Below are 19,571 nucleotides of genomic sequence, written 5' to 3'. Positions count from 1 at the left end.
AATTCTATATGTAATCCTAAGATGAGTACTCAATCATCTAAAGAGTAAATTGTATTCAATATTGTTCTAATGTTATGGGTTGGTTCCATTATTATCTACAAATTTGAAAGTTAGCCTGGTTTATTAGAGTTGGAAGCTCTAGTCTCTAGTCCCATTCCTACCACATAGAGCCCGGGTTCCCAGTTTTATCTGAAAGTGAGAATAATATATGCCCTCCTACTTTATGGAGTCAAAGAAATTAAAAATAAGGTATTATATGGGAAAGTGCTTTGAAAATGAATACATCACACAAAGATAGTATTATCAATTACTTATACTAACTGTATATATTACCTATATTAACTTTTGAGTGATCTGAACATTACCATTTCTCACCCATTTTTCACTTACAGAAAGTTAGTGGACCTGGAATTTTTATTTGGCTAAGCAATGAAGTGGGACAATACAGGTGATCATATATTTAAAATTGAGGCATAAAGAGAGGAAGCAATTTATGAGGCAAATTAGTGACAAACAGAAATGGAATTAAATGATGAAGTCCATATTGCCAGTGTTTTCTTTCTCTCTCTCTCCCTCTCTCTCTCTCTCTCTGTTTCTGTCTCTTTCTTAAAATTATATTATGATCATCACTCAGGTTGAGTATTTTAACTAATCTACACTAAACATTTACTGTTTTAAAGAAATTTCTTGCTTTATCAAAATTGTCTCCTACACAAATTGAAATTACATATGATAGAATATCTTAAGTTCTGTGTGAACTGAATGCTCTGGTTCTTTTAGGAAGCAGCTCTGTAGTTTTGTTTTTTGTCATTTTTTAATTTATTTTTGGTTTTGGTATGAGTATGATGCCATGTTAGTAAATAGAATATTTACATAAACATTCACTTAAAAATAGAAACTATTATAACTCTGTCTTGATCCTGTTAAAGTCTTAGTGTGTATGTGTGCGTCTGTGTGTGATAAAAAACACATAGCTCTGTAATATTTTTAGTGTTAAAATGAAAACTTGCATTTCTAGGGACCTTTGAGAAAAGTGTCTAGGGGAATGCCCTGATGGCTCAGTGGTTGAGTGTCTTCTTTCAGCTCAGGGGGTGATCCTGGGGTCCTGGGATCGAGTTCCACATCGGGCCCCCCACAGGGAGCCTGCTTCTCCCTCTGCCTATGTCTCTGCCTCTCTGTGTCTTTCATGAATAAATAAATAAAATATTTTTAAAAAGAAAAAAAGAATAGTGGCTAGAACTTATCCCATATCTGCCTGCCTACTGGCATAAGAGTTGAAGGAGGTTGAGATAAGGCTTAGCAGAAGAAATCATTAATTTAGTGTAGATTCTGCAATGAAATAATGAAGCATCTTTTTCAGAGATTTTGGAAGCCAGGTTTGCAAAATTTTATAGGATACTTCAGACCAGAAACCAAAGCTAAATCATGCTTCTCAAACTTCAGGGTGCATAAGAATTACTTGAGAGTCTTGTCATTTAAATGCAGACTATGTCTTGAGTGGGGACCTGAGATTATGGCTTCTAGCAAGCTCCCAGGTGATGCCAATGCTGCTGCTAATTCCCAGACTACACTTTGAAATTAGAAATTACGTTGTTGCTTGAAGAGTTTTTAAGCAATTATTATGATTTTGCTCGTGGGAAATCAGTTCTGCTCTTTAACCACATTGGAATCTAGTCAGATTGTCTTTTTCTTGGGAGGCTATAAATCTTTTGGAATTTGTCTTAGAAGAGATCCACGCAAAGATTATAATATAGAAGAAGCATCTCTGGAAAGATCAGTCCAGCATTATTGTTTAAAATTAGTCCTTTTTGAGACAAAGAAGGGCATTCATAATGATAATGGGGTAAAATCAGAGTAACAACTGACACCATAGAAATAAAAAGGATTATAAGAGCATACTGTAAAAAATTATATGCCAGTAAATTGGACAGAAAAAAAGTGGTAAATTCCTAGAACATACACTCTTCCAAAACTGAAACAGAAAGAAATAGAAAATCTGAACAGACCAGTTATTAGTAATGAAATTGAATAAAAAAACTCCAGGGCACCTGGCTAACTCAGTCAGAAGAGCATGTGGCTCTTACTCTCAGGGTCCTGAGTTCCAGCCCCATATTGGGTGTGGAGATTACTTGAATAAATAAAAAGTTTGAAAAATAATGAACAAATAAAGCAAAACAAACAGAAAAAACCTTCCAACGAGCAAGTCTAAGACCAGATGGCTTCACAGGTGAATTCTACCAAACATTTAAAGAAGAGTTGATACCTGTTCTTTTCATACTATCCCAAAAAATAGAGGAAGAAAAGAAATTGTCAAATTCCTTCTATGAGGGCAGCATTACCATGATGTCAAAACCGGAAAAAAGACACTACAAAAAAGAAAACTACAGGCCAATATTTCTGATGCACGTAAGTGCAAAAATCCTCAACAAAATATTAGCAAACTGAATTCAACAAGACATTTAAGAAAAAAATTTTTTAAGAAAAAAATCTTTCACCATGATCAAATGGGATCTGTTCCAGGGTTGCAAGAGCAGTCCAGTATTCACAAATCAATCAGTGCGATACTTCACATTAACAAGAGGAGGTTAGAAATCATGTGACTATCTCATGAGATGCAGAAAAAAAAATTGACAAAATACAACATCCATTCATGATAAAAACTCTCAGCAAATTTTTTTTAGAGGGAGCATACCAAGATAATAAAGGCCATCTATGAAAAACTCACAACTAACATCATATTCAGTGGTGAAAAACTGAGAACTTGGGATGCCTGGGTGGCTCAGTGGTTTGGCACCTGCCTTCGACCCAGGGTGTGATCTTGGAGACCCGGGATCGAGTCCCGTGTCGGGCTCCCTGTATGGAGCCTGCTTCTCTCTCTCTCTGCCTGTGTCTCTGCTTCTCTCTCTCTCTGTATCTCTCATGAATAAATAAATAAATTTTTTAAAGATTTTATTTATTTATTCATGAGAGACACAGAAAGAGGGGCAGAGACACAGGCAGAGAGAGAGAGAAGCAGGCTCCATGCAGGGAGCCCGACACGGGACTCGATCCTGGGTCTCCAGGATCACGCGCTGGGCTTCAGGCGGCACTAAACCACTGCACCACCGGGGCTGCCCCAAGTAAATAAAATCTTAAAAAAAAAAACCCGAGAACTTTCCCTCTAAGATCAGGAACAAAGATGTCCACTGTCACCATTTTTATTCAGCATAGTACTAGAAGTCTTAGCCACAGCAGTCAGACAAGAAAAAGAAATAAATGGCATCCAGATTGGTAAGGAAGGAGTAAAACTGTCATCATCTGCAGATAACATCATACTATATGTAGAAATGCTAAATACTCCCACCAAATAATTATTAGAACTGATAAATGGATTCAGTAAAGTTGTAGGACACAAAACTGATATACAGAAATTTGTTGCATTCCTATATGCTAATAACAAAGTAGCAGAAAGAGAAAGGAAAACAATTATATTTACTATTGTACCAAAAAAGAATAAAATACTTAGAAATAAACTTAATCAAGGAGGTGAAAGACCTATACTCTGAAAACTGTAAGATATTGATGAAAGAAATTGAAGACAATACAAATAAATGGAAAGACATTCTGTGCTCATGGATTGGAAGAATTACTATCGTTAAGGGGTGCTTGGCTGGCTTATTCGGTAGAGCATGCAACTCTTAATCTCAGAGCTATGAGTTCTAGCCCCATATTGGGTGTGGAGCCTACTTAAAATTTATTAATAAATGAATGAATTAATATCATTAAAATTTCCATACTATCCAAAAACAATCTACAGATTCAGTACCATCCTTATCAAAAATCCAATAGCATTTTTCATAGAATTAGAACAAATAATCTGTATGGAATCACAAAAGACCCCAAATAGCTAAAGCAGTCTTGAGAAAGAAGAACAAAAATGGAAGTATCACAACCCCAGATTTCAAGAGAGACTACAAAGCTATAGTAATCAAAACAGTATGGAACAGTATAAAAATAGGCACATAGACCAACAGAACAGAATAAAGAGCCCAGAAATAAACCCATTTTATGGCCAGTTAATCTGTGACCACAGAAACAAGAATATACAATGGAGAAAAGACACTCTTCAAAAATGGTGCTGGGAAAACTGGACAACTACGTGCAAAAGAATTAAACTAGACCACTTTCTTTCACCATACATAAAAATAAAGCTCAAAATGGATTAAAGACCTAAACATGAGACCTGAAACCATAAAACTCTTGGAAGAAAATTAGGCAGTGATCTCTTGGACATTGCCTTTGCAACATATTTGTGGATATGTCTTTTTAGGCCAGGGAAACAAAGCAAAAATAAACTATTGGGACTATACCAGAATAAAAATATTTTGCACAACAAAGGAAACCATCAACTAAACAAAAAGGCAGCCTACTAAATGTGAGGAAATATTTGCAAATGATATATCTATTAAGGGGTTAATATCCAAAATATATAAAGAAGCTATACAACTCAACACCAAAAAACAAAAAAAAACAAAACAAAACAAAAAACAATGTAATTAAAAAATGGACAGAGGATCTGAATAGATGTTTTTCCAAAGAAGACATACAGATAACAGATACCCCCAAAACTCTTAAATACAGAGCACAATACAAAGAGTAGGTGAGTAGGGGGATGGGTGCGATAGATAAAGGGGATTAAGAGGTATAAACTTCTAGTTATAAAATAAGCCATGGAGGGGGCACCTGGGCACTTTACTAATATAAAGTGGTTGAGCATCTGTCTTTGGCTCAGGTCATGATCCTGGGTCCTGGGATCGAGTCCCTCATCAGGCTTTCCCAGGGAACCTGCTTCTCCCCCTGCCTGTGTCTTTGCCTCTCTCTCTGTGTTTCTCATGAATAAGTAAATCCTTAAGGTAGGTAGGTAGGTAGGTAGGTAGGTAGGTAGATAGATAGATAGATAGATAAAAGTAAGTCACAGAGATGAAACAACATAAGGAATATAGTCAATAATGTTGTGATAACATTGTATGGTGACATAGGTGACTACAATTATTTTGGTGAGCATAGAATTGTCAAACCAGTATGTTATACACCTGAAACTAATATAAATATTCTATAGTAATTACACTTCTAAAAAAAAAATCTGCTACTTTTTCCTTTGTTCCTTCCCTTTCCTCACCTGAACTTACTGTCCTCCTCTTACTCTCACTGGAGCAATCTTTGTTGCTTTAATATTCCCTTGGGGTGATGATGCAATAGGGTAGTAATTCCTCACCAGTTTTTAGGAAAAACCTTCAGAAACATTCAGCACAGTGATTGCTTCATTAGAAGGAAGTTATTCACAGGGTCTGACCCATTTTACTTAGAAACTATTAATCAGTTGTCTTTTAGGTTTTTTGAATGTTGTTTTGCAAAAGCATAGGTCCAGCCTCTTCTACCCAAAGAGTAGAAACATTATGCTAACTGAAATAAGCCAAACACAAATGACAAATCTTGTGTGCGATTCCACTTACATGACATATCTAAAATGGGCAAATTCATAGAGGCAGAAAAGAGTAGAATTTACAATGGGCAGAAGAGGAGTAGAATGAAGAGTTATTGCTTAATGCATACAGAGTTTCTGTTTGGGATGGTGATGAATACGTTCTGGAAGTAGTAGCGATGATTGTACAGCACTGTGAATGTACTTAATGCTACTGAATTGTACATATTAAAACCATAATTTATATATATTTTATGACAAAAAAATTAGTATAGAGTGGTCTTCAAACTTGACCACATAGTAAAATCACCTGGAGAATTTAAAATCATAGTGCCCATACTGCAGACCAATTAAATCAGAATCTTTGGGGATGAGATCCAGCATGTATAGCATTTAAACTCCCCAGGGGATTACAATGTGCAGCCAACTTTGAAAACCACTGTTGTAGATAATAGTTCCAAACTGTTTCTCCTTACTGTAATGTCAAAACTTATGTACAAAGTAGGCTTTTCCTACCATCTAAAATTATCGAAAAATGTTTATATGATGCCATTCCACATTTTGTAAATATTAGGCAGGCAGGATGAGATTAAGACAATAACAAAATTATTACTAACAAAAATACTGAATTCTTAAGTAGAACATAACATATTTTGAGTAGAGTAAAAGAATAATGATATATTTAAGAATGCTAATAGAAGGGAATAGACATAGAAATTCCATATGCAGGATATAACTAGAGAAAATATTTGCAAATTATATGGCAAAGTAGTAATACCCAGAATAGAAATTTCCTTCAGTTTAATAAGAAAGAGATATTAGAAAAATAAGCAAAGCATTCTGAACAGTTCAGAAGAAGAAAAATAATCAGTAAACATACAAAAAGATTCTCAACCTCACTAGTAATGAAAAAGTAATTACCATTTCCCCCACATTTGATTAGTCAAAATAAGAAAGGTGAGTAATAAAAAATTTGAGGGAGGTTTTGAAAGAATGAGTATTGTTGTGTACTGTTGATGGGAATGGGATTGGCAGACTTTTTGGAAGACAATTTGGCAGTGTCTATTGAAATGTTAAATGCAAGGGCGCCAGAATGGCTCCATTGGTCAAATGTCTAACTCTTGATCTCAGCTCAGGTCTTAATCTCAGGGTCACAAGTTCAAGCCCCAAGTTGGGCTCCACACAGGGTGTGGAGCCTACTTTAAAAACAAAAATTAAATGTATATGCCTTCTAACCAGCAGTTTCACTTTGCTGCTAGAGAAACACCCATACCTGTGGACAAAGAGACATTTTACAAGCATTGTAAATAACCTAGATGTTTATCAGCAGGCGAATGGTTAAATAAAATGGAGAAAACCTCTATCATGGATACTAGAGAACTACTTTTTTTAAATTAGGTTATTCTAGTTGCAGTACCATGAGAAGGTCTCTGTGACAATATGTTGAGTGGAAAAATTGAGTTGTAGGAAAATATGTACAATATGATATAATTTGTGTTTTCTTTCATCACATAAAACTGTGCTTTTCCATCATATATTCATGTAAATGCATAGAATTTGGCCAATAAGGAAGAACATTCTGGCTGCTGATATGTGACTGGTTTGGGGAAGATGGATGGAAAAGAGTACTTTGCTTGTTTAGATTTTTGTACAAAAGAGTATGGCTGGGATGAGATAGCAGAAACGGACTGATTTAGACTCTTTCAAAGGGAAGGTACAATTTTAAAAGCAGTTTGATGAATGTGAAAGAGACAGTCTAGTAGGTTGATGGGGTGTGGAGAGAGAGAAAGCAGAGGGGTTGGCTTGAGAGAAGTCTCAAAACGAGTGATTTCATTGACATATATTCTCTGAAGTTCTCTTTCCTTCCAGACTTGTTCTCCCCATGTTTCTATGGGAATATGTTTTATGGGGGAATGAAATTAAAAGAAGCCAGTGTTTCTGCTGATGCTGCCAGGGAGTGGGGATGTAGGATTGGCATTTCTAATAAGGAAAATCACTCTCATTGTCTCTATGAACAGAGGTCAGTGGTGGAAATCATTTTAAATAGTGAGCAAAAATGTCATTTTGCTTTTGCTTTCTAATACCCTTTATATATCCATCTGAATGTAATTGAATCTGTTGACCTGGAAGGTCATAACTTTAAATTAAAATAATGAAGCCACAATATGAAAACTCTACGGTTTTCCTTCTCTGCCGCATTCCTGTTTCCCTGTAGGTTCTAGAAAGCATCACCTGCCAACACAACTTGATTTCAGCAGCCTTCTCTTAAAATTAATTATGAATACGCTTATCTTTTCAGTAAAGGGGGAGTTGACAAACGTTTTGGTTTGAGAGGCCTTTTCTTGGTAACTGAATCAAATTAGACACCAGGGCCTCAAAAATCCTAGACTTGGGTACAAGTGGAGCAAAGATAGAATGAGAAAAGATGGGCATTTGGGAATGTACAAGGATAATGCATTGTTGAACAGCAAAGAATTTACAAGTGGACAATTTCTAACATAGTAAATTATTTCATTGTGGCTAGATTAAACTTTTTAGAATTTCAGAAAATCTTTTTAAAAACCATCTGTGATTTCTACATAATCTTTACTTTTGATTGCCACTGGCAGGAATTTGATACCATTTTTCTTTGCTGATGTGCCCGGAATGAGTGGGACTTTCTACTCTTTGCAGGTTTGGGGTGGGTTTACTGACCAAGCAGGACACTTTAAGCCCATATATAACCCTAAATCAGAATGAGAGGCTGGGAAAGCTTGTTACGGCCCAATTAAAGGACAGCCTGAGAGGGTAGGCTTTACCTTTGCTGATCCTGTTGATTGTCTCCTCTGGGGATTAAAGACAAACCTTCTTTAACAAGCACATTGAGTAGCTTGGGTTTCCAAAACTCTCCAGGACCAGTAATTAATCCAACTGGTAATAAGAGCACAGTGCTGAATTCTGGAAAGACATCATTTAACTCTTTCTATACTGCATAGTTCATTTTCCCTTATTGATAGTCCCTTTTGTCTGAGCACTGTTTATTTGGGACAGTATAAAGTAACAGTCTGGTGGAAAATCGTCCTTTTCAGTGAAGTCATATCATCTCTATGCATTTAAAAGCAAAGAATGGTCTTCATCCCCCAAATGTACAGACTTGAAAAGTGAACTTTTAGAACTTTTCTACTATAGTAGAAAGTGCTTTTTACCTCTTGTTTTGATATGGGGGCAAATTACACAGTGGATAATTAGTAAAACATTAAAATCTGCCTGTGAGTTAGAACTTGTATACCAGCAGTTAAATTTCACTCTGGTCTCATCTTTTAACTTTTGATGGAGTTTTTGCCTGTGGATGCAACCTTCTCCATATATTGTTTGTCTTTCCTACTCTCTTCTTCCCAGGACTATGAGACATTTCCCATCCAGAGATTCCCAGCACATGGAACATCTCTGACAGGCTGCCTAGTTCTAGTTCTCTCTTCTTATTATGGTTACACTTGAGTCCCATTTTCTGATGATTTCTATTAGTAACTGCTTGTACACATTTTTTTAAATGCCCCCAAATCCCGTAGAACAAATCACCTAAATCATCTCTACATTGGAGTGTTTTGGTAACAGCTTCCTTCTTCAAGGCATTGAATTGACCTCAATGGTTACTTTTTTTTTTTTTTTTAAGATTTTATTTATTTATTCATGAGAGACAGAGAGAGAGAGGCAAAGACACAGGCAGAGGGAGAAGCAGGCTCCATGCAGGGAGCCCGACGTGGGACTCGATCCCAGGTCTCCAGGATCAGGCCCTGGACCCAAGGCAGGCGCTAAACCCCTGAGCCACCTGGGCTGCCCAGTCACTTTTTGATTCTAGCATTCTCTGTCTTATCTTCAACCAGGTTTACACAGATACATATAAACTCACTCTTCTACCTCCTTCTGCCTTTTTCACTATGCCCACCTTGAAAAACTAAGGATAAATGTCTTCCTGTACATCACGGTGTATTGTAGTAGAAAGCCATTTTAGAACATTGGCTTTTTCTCTGAATTTGAGTAAAGTGCTGCTGACTAGAATCATGATAGTGAAACTGCTGTTAATTCAATGCAGCTATGTGTATGTATGTCCCCACTATCTCTCATCCTTTGAGTTGACCCTATACACTTGTCATTATCATTTTGCAGTTGAGAACATTAAGATTCAGAGGGAGCCGGGGTTCTGAGCCAACTCTCTGAGTCCAGAGCTTATGTTCTTATTGACTGACTGACAGACAACAAGCTGACTCAGGAGATAAAAGAGACATTTCACGAAGAATGTGGGATTTGCTGGGCAATAAGGAGCGAGTATTGGCATTAGAATGGTAGCTTGAGAATGTGGGGCTCTACTAGCAGAGACTAAGACTGAAAAGACAGGTGGTTGGAGAAAAGGCAGAGGAGGGTTTAAAGTGAGTAGGCTGGTACTGTGCCTACACTTCCCATAACCTGTGAGTCCTTGAAACCCAGTGAAAGCCTGATGTGAGAAGCCTGAAAGTAAAACAGGATGGAAGGTGTCCTCACCAGGTACCAGGGTGACCCAGAGCTGAGGAATGTGGGAAATGATGCAAATGTGGTGGGGGATCAGAAGCTGAAAGTCATCAGAATTAGAGAATGTATGTGCTTCCAGGTGAGATTTGAGCAGACTCTTTCAGCCAAGTGTTTTTTGAGTTCTTTCTGAACACTGTAGTCTTATGTTAATTTAGAGCTGTTGAACTTTATTTCATTATCACCAGACTCTGCTAGGTATGGATATAAAGAACTCTCCTTTTGGAGAGTGTTAATGGGATTAAAAGAAAAGAGAGACTTGAGAAAGTATGTGGTGTTGGTTTATTTTGCATCTGAAAAAGCCATTGTTTTTTTCTCCCTTGAAGAAATGCAAATATTGTGTGTGAGGAGGATTAAGCCTTTTCCTTCCCTCTGTATCTGAGGCAAGAAAAAGACACACTCCCAGGAAAGCAGGATAAAGGGGAAAATGACTTTGAGATGCACTTTCTTAAAATAACTGAAGGAGTGACCTCATGAGCCAGCTGATAGCCTGGGTTTGCAAATGGATACGTTTCTATTAGCCTGCTGCTTGATGCTGCAGAGCCAAATATATACGGAGTGTATTATATCATATCCTGTAAGCAGGAGACTGTCTGGGAGAGGCAGGCTTAGGGAGGTGAGATGGCAGGCTCAGCGCAAGGATTAATGATGGATATACAGTCAACCAGAGCTCTTCTCATTAGGGAAGCTTTACTGATTTGGGTTCATGATTCCCTATTATATAATAATTGATATCAGCTTCTGGTAAAATAATATTCAAATAAGAACAACCAATATTTCAGTAGGCTCTCGAATATAAAAGTGGTGTTGCACTCATTCTCTCATTAATACTTAAGCATTCCCATTTCTGTTTTATTCTTTTTTTCTTTTATTGTTACAAGCCCATGTCCTTGGGTCTGACTCATTGCTAAAATTGTCTTCTCCTTTTGGTCTTAAACTGTAGAGGCAGTGTGGACATGTCCTTAGTTAGAGGATGCTGCTTTTCTCCTGAGTGTTGCAGAGGTTAAAAGGAAAGCAGTAGGTCCAGGGAGGAACATTATAACTTGATAAACTGCTTCTCTTGTCAAAAATCATTGTCAGCAATTAAGAATATTCACAAAGTAAGCTCCCCTTCTCCTCCAACATACACACTCAGTGTGGTTCCTGTGCCAGGAGATAAAGAATGGCAGTTGTCTCTGGTTTAACACCTGTTTGGTCTGGATTCGATTTGTAAAATAGATCTGAATGAAGTCCATAATGAGCGTAAGATCACATCTGCTTCACTCCATGTGTGTGTCAGACTCACAGACATTGGCCTAGCGTACCAGGAACTTTCTGGAAAAACTTTAGGGTTATTTCCCTTTTTATTAAGTAAAGCCTATTTCCCATTTGTAACCAACCACTTTCCTGAGTGCTCTTATTGTTTATGGTAGTTTTTCATTGGATTCTCCGGGGTTTCGCAGATGCATAATCATATCCTCTACAAATAATGATGTTATCCTCACTTCTTATTTCTCTTATCTAATTGCCCTGGTTACTTCCTCCAGAACAGTGTTAAATGCATTGCTTTTGTTTGACACCTTAAATGCATGGGAAGCTGTAGAAGGGAAATGAGGTAAATAGCATCCATAGTATCTTAGGCAGAAATCAAACTTGGGGGCAGCTATTCTTGATCTTCTAGGAACAAGTCTATGAAACACAGCTTAAGGTATACCTTACCAACATATGTATAATTCTCAGCCACCCGTGGAACTATGATAACCTGTGGAGAACAATGGGTTCTCATCAGTTACGTCTTGGAATTCTCTGCAACCCTCCAGGAAGGCTCTCTGTTTTATTATCTTAAAAATTCTAAGATAATAAAGGACATGGGCACATTGCAGATATTTTTCATGACCGCTGATGACCACACTCTTGTCTTCTAGGCCCAGCTTCGGGCATTTATTCCAGAGATGCTCAAGTACTCCACAGGTCGGGGGAAACCAGGCTGGGGCAAAGAAAGCTGCAAGCCCATCTGGTGGCCTGAAGATATCCCATGGGCAAATGTCCGGAGCGACGTCCGCACAGAAGAGCAAAAGCAGAGGGTGAGAGTTTCTCAGACCTGAGTAGTTTGTTGCTTTTCCACTCTGAGTCAACTACAGTTTTGCAGGTTCCACATCTTATTATAAAAAGTTTAGAAACATATGTGTAAAAGTCAAACCTGTCTCCCAAAAGAAGTTTGATATTCTTTGATTTGTAGTCGTTCTCATTCATCATTTCATCACTATAAAGACTTGGGGCGAGTCCATGAATTTACACTTCTCTCTGCCTCGTTGCCTTTTGGAGCAGTTTTAATATTATGAGGTACTTGGAAAAACTGAAGAAACTTCAAGAAAAAAGTATCACTTTGAAGACTTAGAAATGTCCTTATTCCTGGTTAGTGAGAACCACTGTTGAAAAATATAGAATTAAAAAGATGTGAAGTTGGCTAAGTCTGCTGATAATGACACTTCTTTTTAAAAACATCGACTCAACTAGTTGTCATCCCTTGCTTTTTCTGCATATTTGTTTTTTAGTTAGCTTGGAAGTTTATTTAGAATCTTAATATATAATTTTTGACAAAAGAGTAACCTCCTTTTGTGAGAAGTTTAAGAGTTAGTCTCAGGTTAGAATGGGATATAAAACCCAAAAGCTGAACCAGAGTTTGGTTAGGAAGGAGACGAGTGGGAAATCTTTGGTGTTTGATGCTGAGTTTCTCTGTGCCACAGTCGGTCTACAGGAAATAACCCTGAGGGAGCTTATTCTGTACAGTTTTAGTCTGGTTTGATAAATAAGCGGCTGCTTATTCCATAGTGAGGCTAAATGGCCAATGTTCTTTGTGACTTTTTAATGTGCTTTTTTGGTCTTTTGGTGACAGGTTTCATGGACCCAGGCACTACGGACCATAGTTAAAAATTGTTATAAACAGCACGGGCGGGAGGACCTTTTGTATGCTTTCGAAGATCAGCAAACACAAACACAGGCCACAACCACACACAGTATAGCCCATCTTGTACCATCACAGACTGTAGTCCAGACCTTTAGTAACCCTGATGGCACTGTCTCACTTATCCAGGTGAGTAAACCTGTGGTTATCAGATTATAGTTGCAAGGTGGATCAGTGGGCACTTCACTCCAGACTGAAGAGTTTACTCTTACTTAACTTTTCATAGCTCTCCAAGGTCTTTCTATCTGAAATTGATTTTTTTTAATAAAGATTTTATTTATTCATGAGAGAGAGAGAGAGAGAGAGAGAAGCAGAGACACAGGCAGAGGGTTCCATGCAGGGAGCTCGACATGGGACTCAATCCCTGGTCTCCAGGATCACGCCCCGGGCTGAAGGCGGCACTAAACCTCTGAGCCACATGGGCTGCCCTGAAATTTATTTTTGAATACTATTTTAAATTGTTTGCAATTTGTTAAATACAGTGCTATTGGTAGCTTTTTTGGACATTTCCAAGACAAAGCACTAGAAAAATGGCTCCTTTTGTACCATTTGATTCTGTCAGGAACCTGGAGCTAGTCCTTCTGAATGACCTCTTCTGAGGTAAAACACAATTTGTTGGAGCCTCTAAAATTCAGATTGAGGTGAAAGTAGAAAGTCAGTTGGCTGATACTAGGTACTGGTGGTGAAACATGATAGCTTCTGATACTGATTTATTTGGTTGAAATAAAATTCTGAAACTCATGTAAGTATCTAAGATATGATTCATTTCACACTACAAAGCATGCTAATCATTATCTGTGCTGAATTTGGGATTAAATGAATCTTAATCTATGAGTAAAGGAGGTAGAAGAATCCACCACTGATGCTTATCACTCTCTGTGTTTTTCTTTAGGTTGGCACAGGGGCAACAGTAGCCACATTGGCTGATGCTTCAGAATTGCCAACCACAGTCACTGTTGCCCAAGTGAATTATTCAGCAGTGGCTGATGGAGAGGTAAGAAAGAGGATTTGGTCTGCATCTACTTAAATACTTAAATGTATAGGTGAGGGAGTAGTTAGGGTCCACAAGATAAAAAGACCAAGTAGCAACACATCTGTAGCATTATTTTATTTAAGCTTATTAAAACATCAGACCAAGATAGTTGCAAAGTATCTTATGCTGTGTATATTGTCGTAATTGAAATTCATAGATCTCTATGATTCAGACCTGTCAGAAACGTAAAATTTTACATTTACAATATAGCATTTTATATAATACACAATAAAAAAAGATTATCCATGTAATACTTTTATGCTGTAAACCTCAAAGATTTAATCATCAGGTTTTATTAAAACAATTAGATCATGAAGACTGGAACTGACTAAAGAATTCTTTGGAGGGACAAAAATATTTGTGAACCAGTAGATATTTTACATTTTAAATATGCCTTTGAAAAGACTTAATGAGAAAATTGTTCTCTACCAAAATCAAGATAATTATGGAATGTTAGTCTAAAGGTAGCTAACTTTAATTGAGTACTTGGTAAGCACTCAGCCCTGTTAAGAATGGGTTCTGTTATCATCTTCACTTTATAGATGAGAAAACTGAAACATGTAGAGGTTAGATGACTTGCCCAAAATCATGGACTAAGTGTTGAAGCTGAGGAATGCATTTAGAAAAATGTTGTCCAGGCTCTGAGCTCTGAGCCATCTGTGAAGTTCAGGAAAGGCTTCAGTAAGGCTCCATGGACTTTTCCCCCAAATGTACCAGTGTGGTATACCCCTGAAGTTTAAAAAAATAGCTAACAAATGTCAAAGAGCAGCATTAGAAATACAGTTAAACATATTATCTCACCTTTGTTCACAACCATGGAGCATTCTACTCAGAACACCAGAAAGTCATTTTTGTTTGTGCAACTCAGGAAAGGGAGAGAGCTGAGAAAGGTCTCATGGCTAGTGAGATGAAGAGAAACACAGCCAGATTCCCCAGTCAGCAGCAGGAAGGGAGCCCCTGCCATGCTGCAATGAAGCATTAGATGTGTGGAGTGGATTTACATGGGAAATCTGCTCTCAAGAAGCTCCTCCTGTCTGGTGGGGGAGAAGAGTGTACATAAATGAACTCTGGTCCATTCTGCAGGAGATGCTGCAAAGTGGTCTGTGCCTTCAGGAGAGAATGTTTCCAGCTAGGCAGTCTGAGAAGTTTTGGGAGGCAGGAGCAGCATTTGGTTTTGCAGTATAGAGAGGTAACAGTCAAGAGGATATTTACTTTTATAAGTATATAAATGTCACATAGGAGTATGGATTAGCTGACAGAAAAATTCATTAGTCCTCAAACACTAGAACTGGGGGACACTCCTTGAAGTGTGAAAGAGATAGAAAAGACAGTGGTAGGTACATTCACGAGATTTGTTATTCTTTGACTTAATCAGTTATCAACCATATCTACCTACTGAATATTTACTGGTACTACTTAAAGAAAGCAACTCTGTGTTTCTTAAACACTTCCCTAGACACTAATTTTTTGAATCCCATTTTACTAAATAACTTCATGTGTATGGTGGTAATTAACATATTTAAAAGTTCACAGAAAAGTATGAAATTTTTTTTAAATCTCTGACTTATCTATGGCTTTTAAGCATGTCATGTTTAAGGCATCTATTGTAGGAGTGGGTGAATGACAGAAAGAGCCAGCTGTTAAATACCCCAATTCAGTCAGATGGGGGAAAAAATGTAATTCTTTGCATACTTCCATTGAAACAAAAATGGTATAAAGAGAAGCAGCACAGGTTATCTCAGAAAGTAACAAAATGTTTTCGATTTCATAGTGTGATTTATTTGCCTTCTCATTTCTCCTAGATGTTGACATGGTTAGCATCTCAGTTTTGAGCTGTAAGAACTGGAATTACTCAAAATATCTCACTGCTTAGGGCAGATAAGACCACATCAAGTCAATGAAACATTGCATCAGATGACTCAGTAGAAACATCCTGTCTTGTAGTTAGCATCTTTTCTTCCAAGGAACACAAAGTACTTTACAAAAATAAATATCTATACTCTTAGAAGTTGTGAGGTCATTTTGTTATCATAACCTTGCCAGTGAGAGCTCTTACAATTAGACCACACCGCCTTCAACTAAGTTACACTTAGTTACAGAACCACTGGGGTCTGTCCCTTCTGGTAATACGTGGTCTCCCAAATTTGTTTGAATACTCTATGTGCTGAGAACAACCAATAATCTAAGTATAGTTGACCCTTAAACAACGTGAGAGTTAGGGGCACAGACCCCCATGCAGTCAAATTCACATATAACTTTTTGACTCCCTAAAAACTTAACTACTAATAGCCAAGTATTGACCAGAAGCCTTACTAATAACAGTCAACTAGCATAAGGAAAAACATATAGTACTATATCGATTGAAAAAAAAATCCTCTTATAAATGGACCCACACAGTTCAAACCTGTGTTGTTCAAGGGTTGACTGTATTTACAAAGAAACAAAAAAGAACCTTAGGCAGCTTAAAACTAAGTAAGGACATAATAAATTGCATAGACATTTAGAAATGAACAAGGAAATAGGGGTGCCTGGCTGGCTCAGTGGGAAGAGCATGCAACTGTTGCTCTCAGGATTGTGAGTTTGAGTCCCATGTTGGGTAAAGAGATTTCTTAAATAAATGAACAAATCTTAAAAAAAAAAAAAAGAGTCTTTTGGGGCACCTGGCTGACTCAGTTGAAAGAGCATGTGACTCTTGACCTCAGGGTCATGAATTCAGGCCCCACATTGGTGTGGAACCTACTTAAAAAAAGTGAACAAGGAAAGAATTTCAAAATAATTTGACATAAACTACATTGATTTCAAAATATTTATACAATTTCAGTTTTGATGGCATATTTACCAATGCAAATGGATTTGAGAATTTATTTTGTTATATAATAAGACCACCAATTAGTAGTGGTGATATTAATTGCATTTAAGTGTCAGGAAAGTCAAGTTTTGGAATAGAATGGTATCTGATCATGATGGTATATATGGTTCTGTTAGAAGAAGAGGAAGAAGAAACCAAAGTACAAAGACATTGAAGACATGAATTTTAAGCTGAACCATCACCACATATAACAGTAGCATGATCTATTTCAGATGGTTTTTTAATGAATATCAGTTTGTCTGAAATATAGGAAGGCTGAAGAACAAGTAGGAAAATATGAATAAAGGAATATGTTCTCCATCCTGCCATTCAGTAAACACTTTCTGAGACCTGTGCCATTTACTATAGATTCTATAGATACAGGAAAATAAAGACTGCTCTTGCTCTTAAGGAGCACACAGGTAGGTGGTAGAGAAAAACTCATCAAAGCACAATGGCAATGAGGTAAGGACCGAGTAGAAGCAAGCCCAGGGTACTGTGGAACACAGAGGAGAAGTCCTAAGCCTTGTACCATAGGGGAGTGGAGGGAGTTGTACAGGCTCCATCAGGTTCACCTGAGCTCAACTAGAAGCAAAGGTGCAAGTTGTATTCCTATCAAAGGGAACAGTACATGCAGTATATCGCACTGTCAAAGTGTGGAAGGGCCTCAGGTAGTTCAACTGTAGCTAGAGGATTAAGAGTAACCACAGTTTGAAGGGCCTCATTGGAGTGGGTCTCTCAGAAAAGCATTGATGCTAACTGTACATCCTCTGAATATCTTTCCCTCCTAGGGCTTGGGGCCCTTTCTCTGGGACATGGTGACATCCGGCATAGATAACCACACAGTGGCTCCCAACAGATGGAAAGGGAGAGCAACAAGAGCTCAAGCAAATACAACTAAAGCACTGAGACTGAAGAATAGGAAATTCCAAAGAAATGTTAACACCCAAGTGATTTATTTATCACCTGCCATTATTCTGAATAGAAATCTCTTCGTCTGCTTCTTCTTCCTACTTCCTCTCTACCCTTTGCCACCATCCATTAATCTTTCATGCCATATAATTTAACTCCCTTAAAATATACTATATATGGCAACTTTCTTATACCATTTTTGCTACAAATACAATTGTAACTAAATGTGTATACATGAAATTGCTGGCATTGGAATCTGAGTATTGGGAGAGCCTCACTAGGCCAGGCTCTGCAGTGGGATGGGCAAAAATCTAGAGGGGCAGAACTGGAAAGAGGAAGACTGTTTAATGGCAAAAGGTGACGGGGGCCAGCTAGCTTCAGCTGGTGTTTTGAGTGGAATCATAGACCATCTACAAATTGGCAGTAACTTGTCATTTAAAGTGGCATTGTTTGCAGTGCCACTCACTGGAGTAATGAAATCAAAGAGAGATTAACTCTTGGAAAGCAAGAGTTTTATGAGTTCCTGAGTTAACTTTGCAGTTCTAAGGGAAGGAAACGGGGTATCTCTGCCTCTTAGTGATGAGCCCTTAAGGCTTGTTGGCACAATTCACTGCTTATGAGAACTCAGGGCAAATACTAGGGTAGTTTGAAAAAATGTCCCATTTTCTGGGAGGCTTTTGACAAGCATTCTGAGAAGCACTCTCATAGTCTTAAGTATCATAATAGATCCAAAGCAGGAGGCATTTTAAATATCTCCCTCTCCTAGCTTGTGACACTTTCTTTGGGACACAGTTAACATGCAGTCACAAGCTCTCCACTCACCTGGCCCAAGCAGTGTGAATCAGGAGCAGGAAGAGCTCCAGTGAGCACACCTAACATCCTGAGACTGTAGAAATATTGTACCTGAGCAGATTGATTTATCACCTACCCTAATTTCAAATAGAAATTGCTTTCATTGCCTCTGCTGCTTTTTGTTTTTGAGGGGGAGTGATTAATCAACTGTACTTATTGAGCAAAATGGACTGAAATAGCTAGATAAAGGTATTCGGGACTGAGAAATCTCTAAATGCAAAGCATTATTCTGAAAGCAGTGATTCTTTGGGTACACACACCCCACCCCCACCCCAGGACATTTGGTAATGTCTGGAGATGTTTTTGATTGTCCTGACTGGGGTGGGGGCCGTTAGCATGGGTAAAAGTCAGGATGCTGCTAAACATCCTACCAGGACAGCCCGCCACAGCAAAGACTTGGCTGGCCTCAAATGTTAATAATGCCAATGCCAAGAAAACCCCTGTGCTTGATCTAACAAAACTAAATTCAAGTCTGTTCTCTCACCAAATAGAATTTTTTGTATGTTTTATTTTGTTTCTTCATAATTCTTCCCCACTAGAAGGAAAGCAGTTTTTGCTACATTAAAAAAAAAAAAAATGTTTACTGAATTTGGCAGTTTCCATCAAAAACTAAAATATAAAATAACTTTAATATACAATCCCACCTCTGAGAATTTACTTCATAAAGAGACTCCCATGAAATATGCAATGTAGTATGTAAAGATACTCATCACAGTACTGTTTGTAATAGCAAAAGACTAGAAACTTCTTAAATGCCCATTAAAAGATGGCTGGTTAAATAAATCACGGTGTGTTTATATGCTACAATGCTGTTCAGCCATCATTATGAGTCATGAATGAATGAATGAAGCTATTTTATACATTGCAAAATAGAATCACCTCAGAGATGTGTTGTTGATGAAACAAGCAAGTCACAAAAAGATAACGTAGAATAAGCTGCCATTTTTATTTTTTTAAGAGGAAGTAGAAAGGGAGAAGT

General features: G+C 37.7%; 1 protein-coding gene across 8 annotated transcripts in view; it reads left to right on the top strand.

Moving 5' to 3' along the window:
- NRF1 (nuclear respiratory factor 1) overlaps window positions 1–19,571 on the top strand; it is a 138,604-nt gene that overhangs the window by 79,530 nt on the left and 39,503 nt on the right. For 6 of the 8 annotated variants that reach the window (XM_025471625.3, XM_025471623.3, XM_025471624.3 and 3 more), the window contains 4 exons: window positions 11,908–12,066; window positions 12,879–13,076; window positions 13,840–13,941; window positions 17,620–17,778. In XM_025471625.3, the coding sequence (XP_025327410.1) occupies window positions 11,908–12,066; window positions 12,879–13,076; window positions 13,840–13,941; window positions 17,620–17,778 (618 nt within the window). The remainder of the gene's footprint in view (window positions 1–11,907; window positions 12,067–12,878; window positions 13,077–13,839; window positions 13,942–17,619; window positions 17,779–19,571) is intronic. The other 2 variants (XM_025471622.3, XM_035698613.2) reach the window with 2 other exon arrangements.

Source organism: Canis lupus, chromosome 14 (genome assembly GCF_003254725.2).
Source record: "Canis lupus dingo isolate Sandy chromosome 14, ASM325472v2, whole genome shotgun sequence".
Classification (NCBI taxonomy): domain Eukaryota; kingdom Metazoa; phylum Chordata; class Mammalia; order Carnivora; family Canidae; genus Canis; species Canis lupus.
The sequence above is the reverse complement of the archived record's forward strand: the minus strand, read 5'-3'. Positions and strand labels throughout refer to the sequence as shown.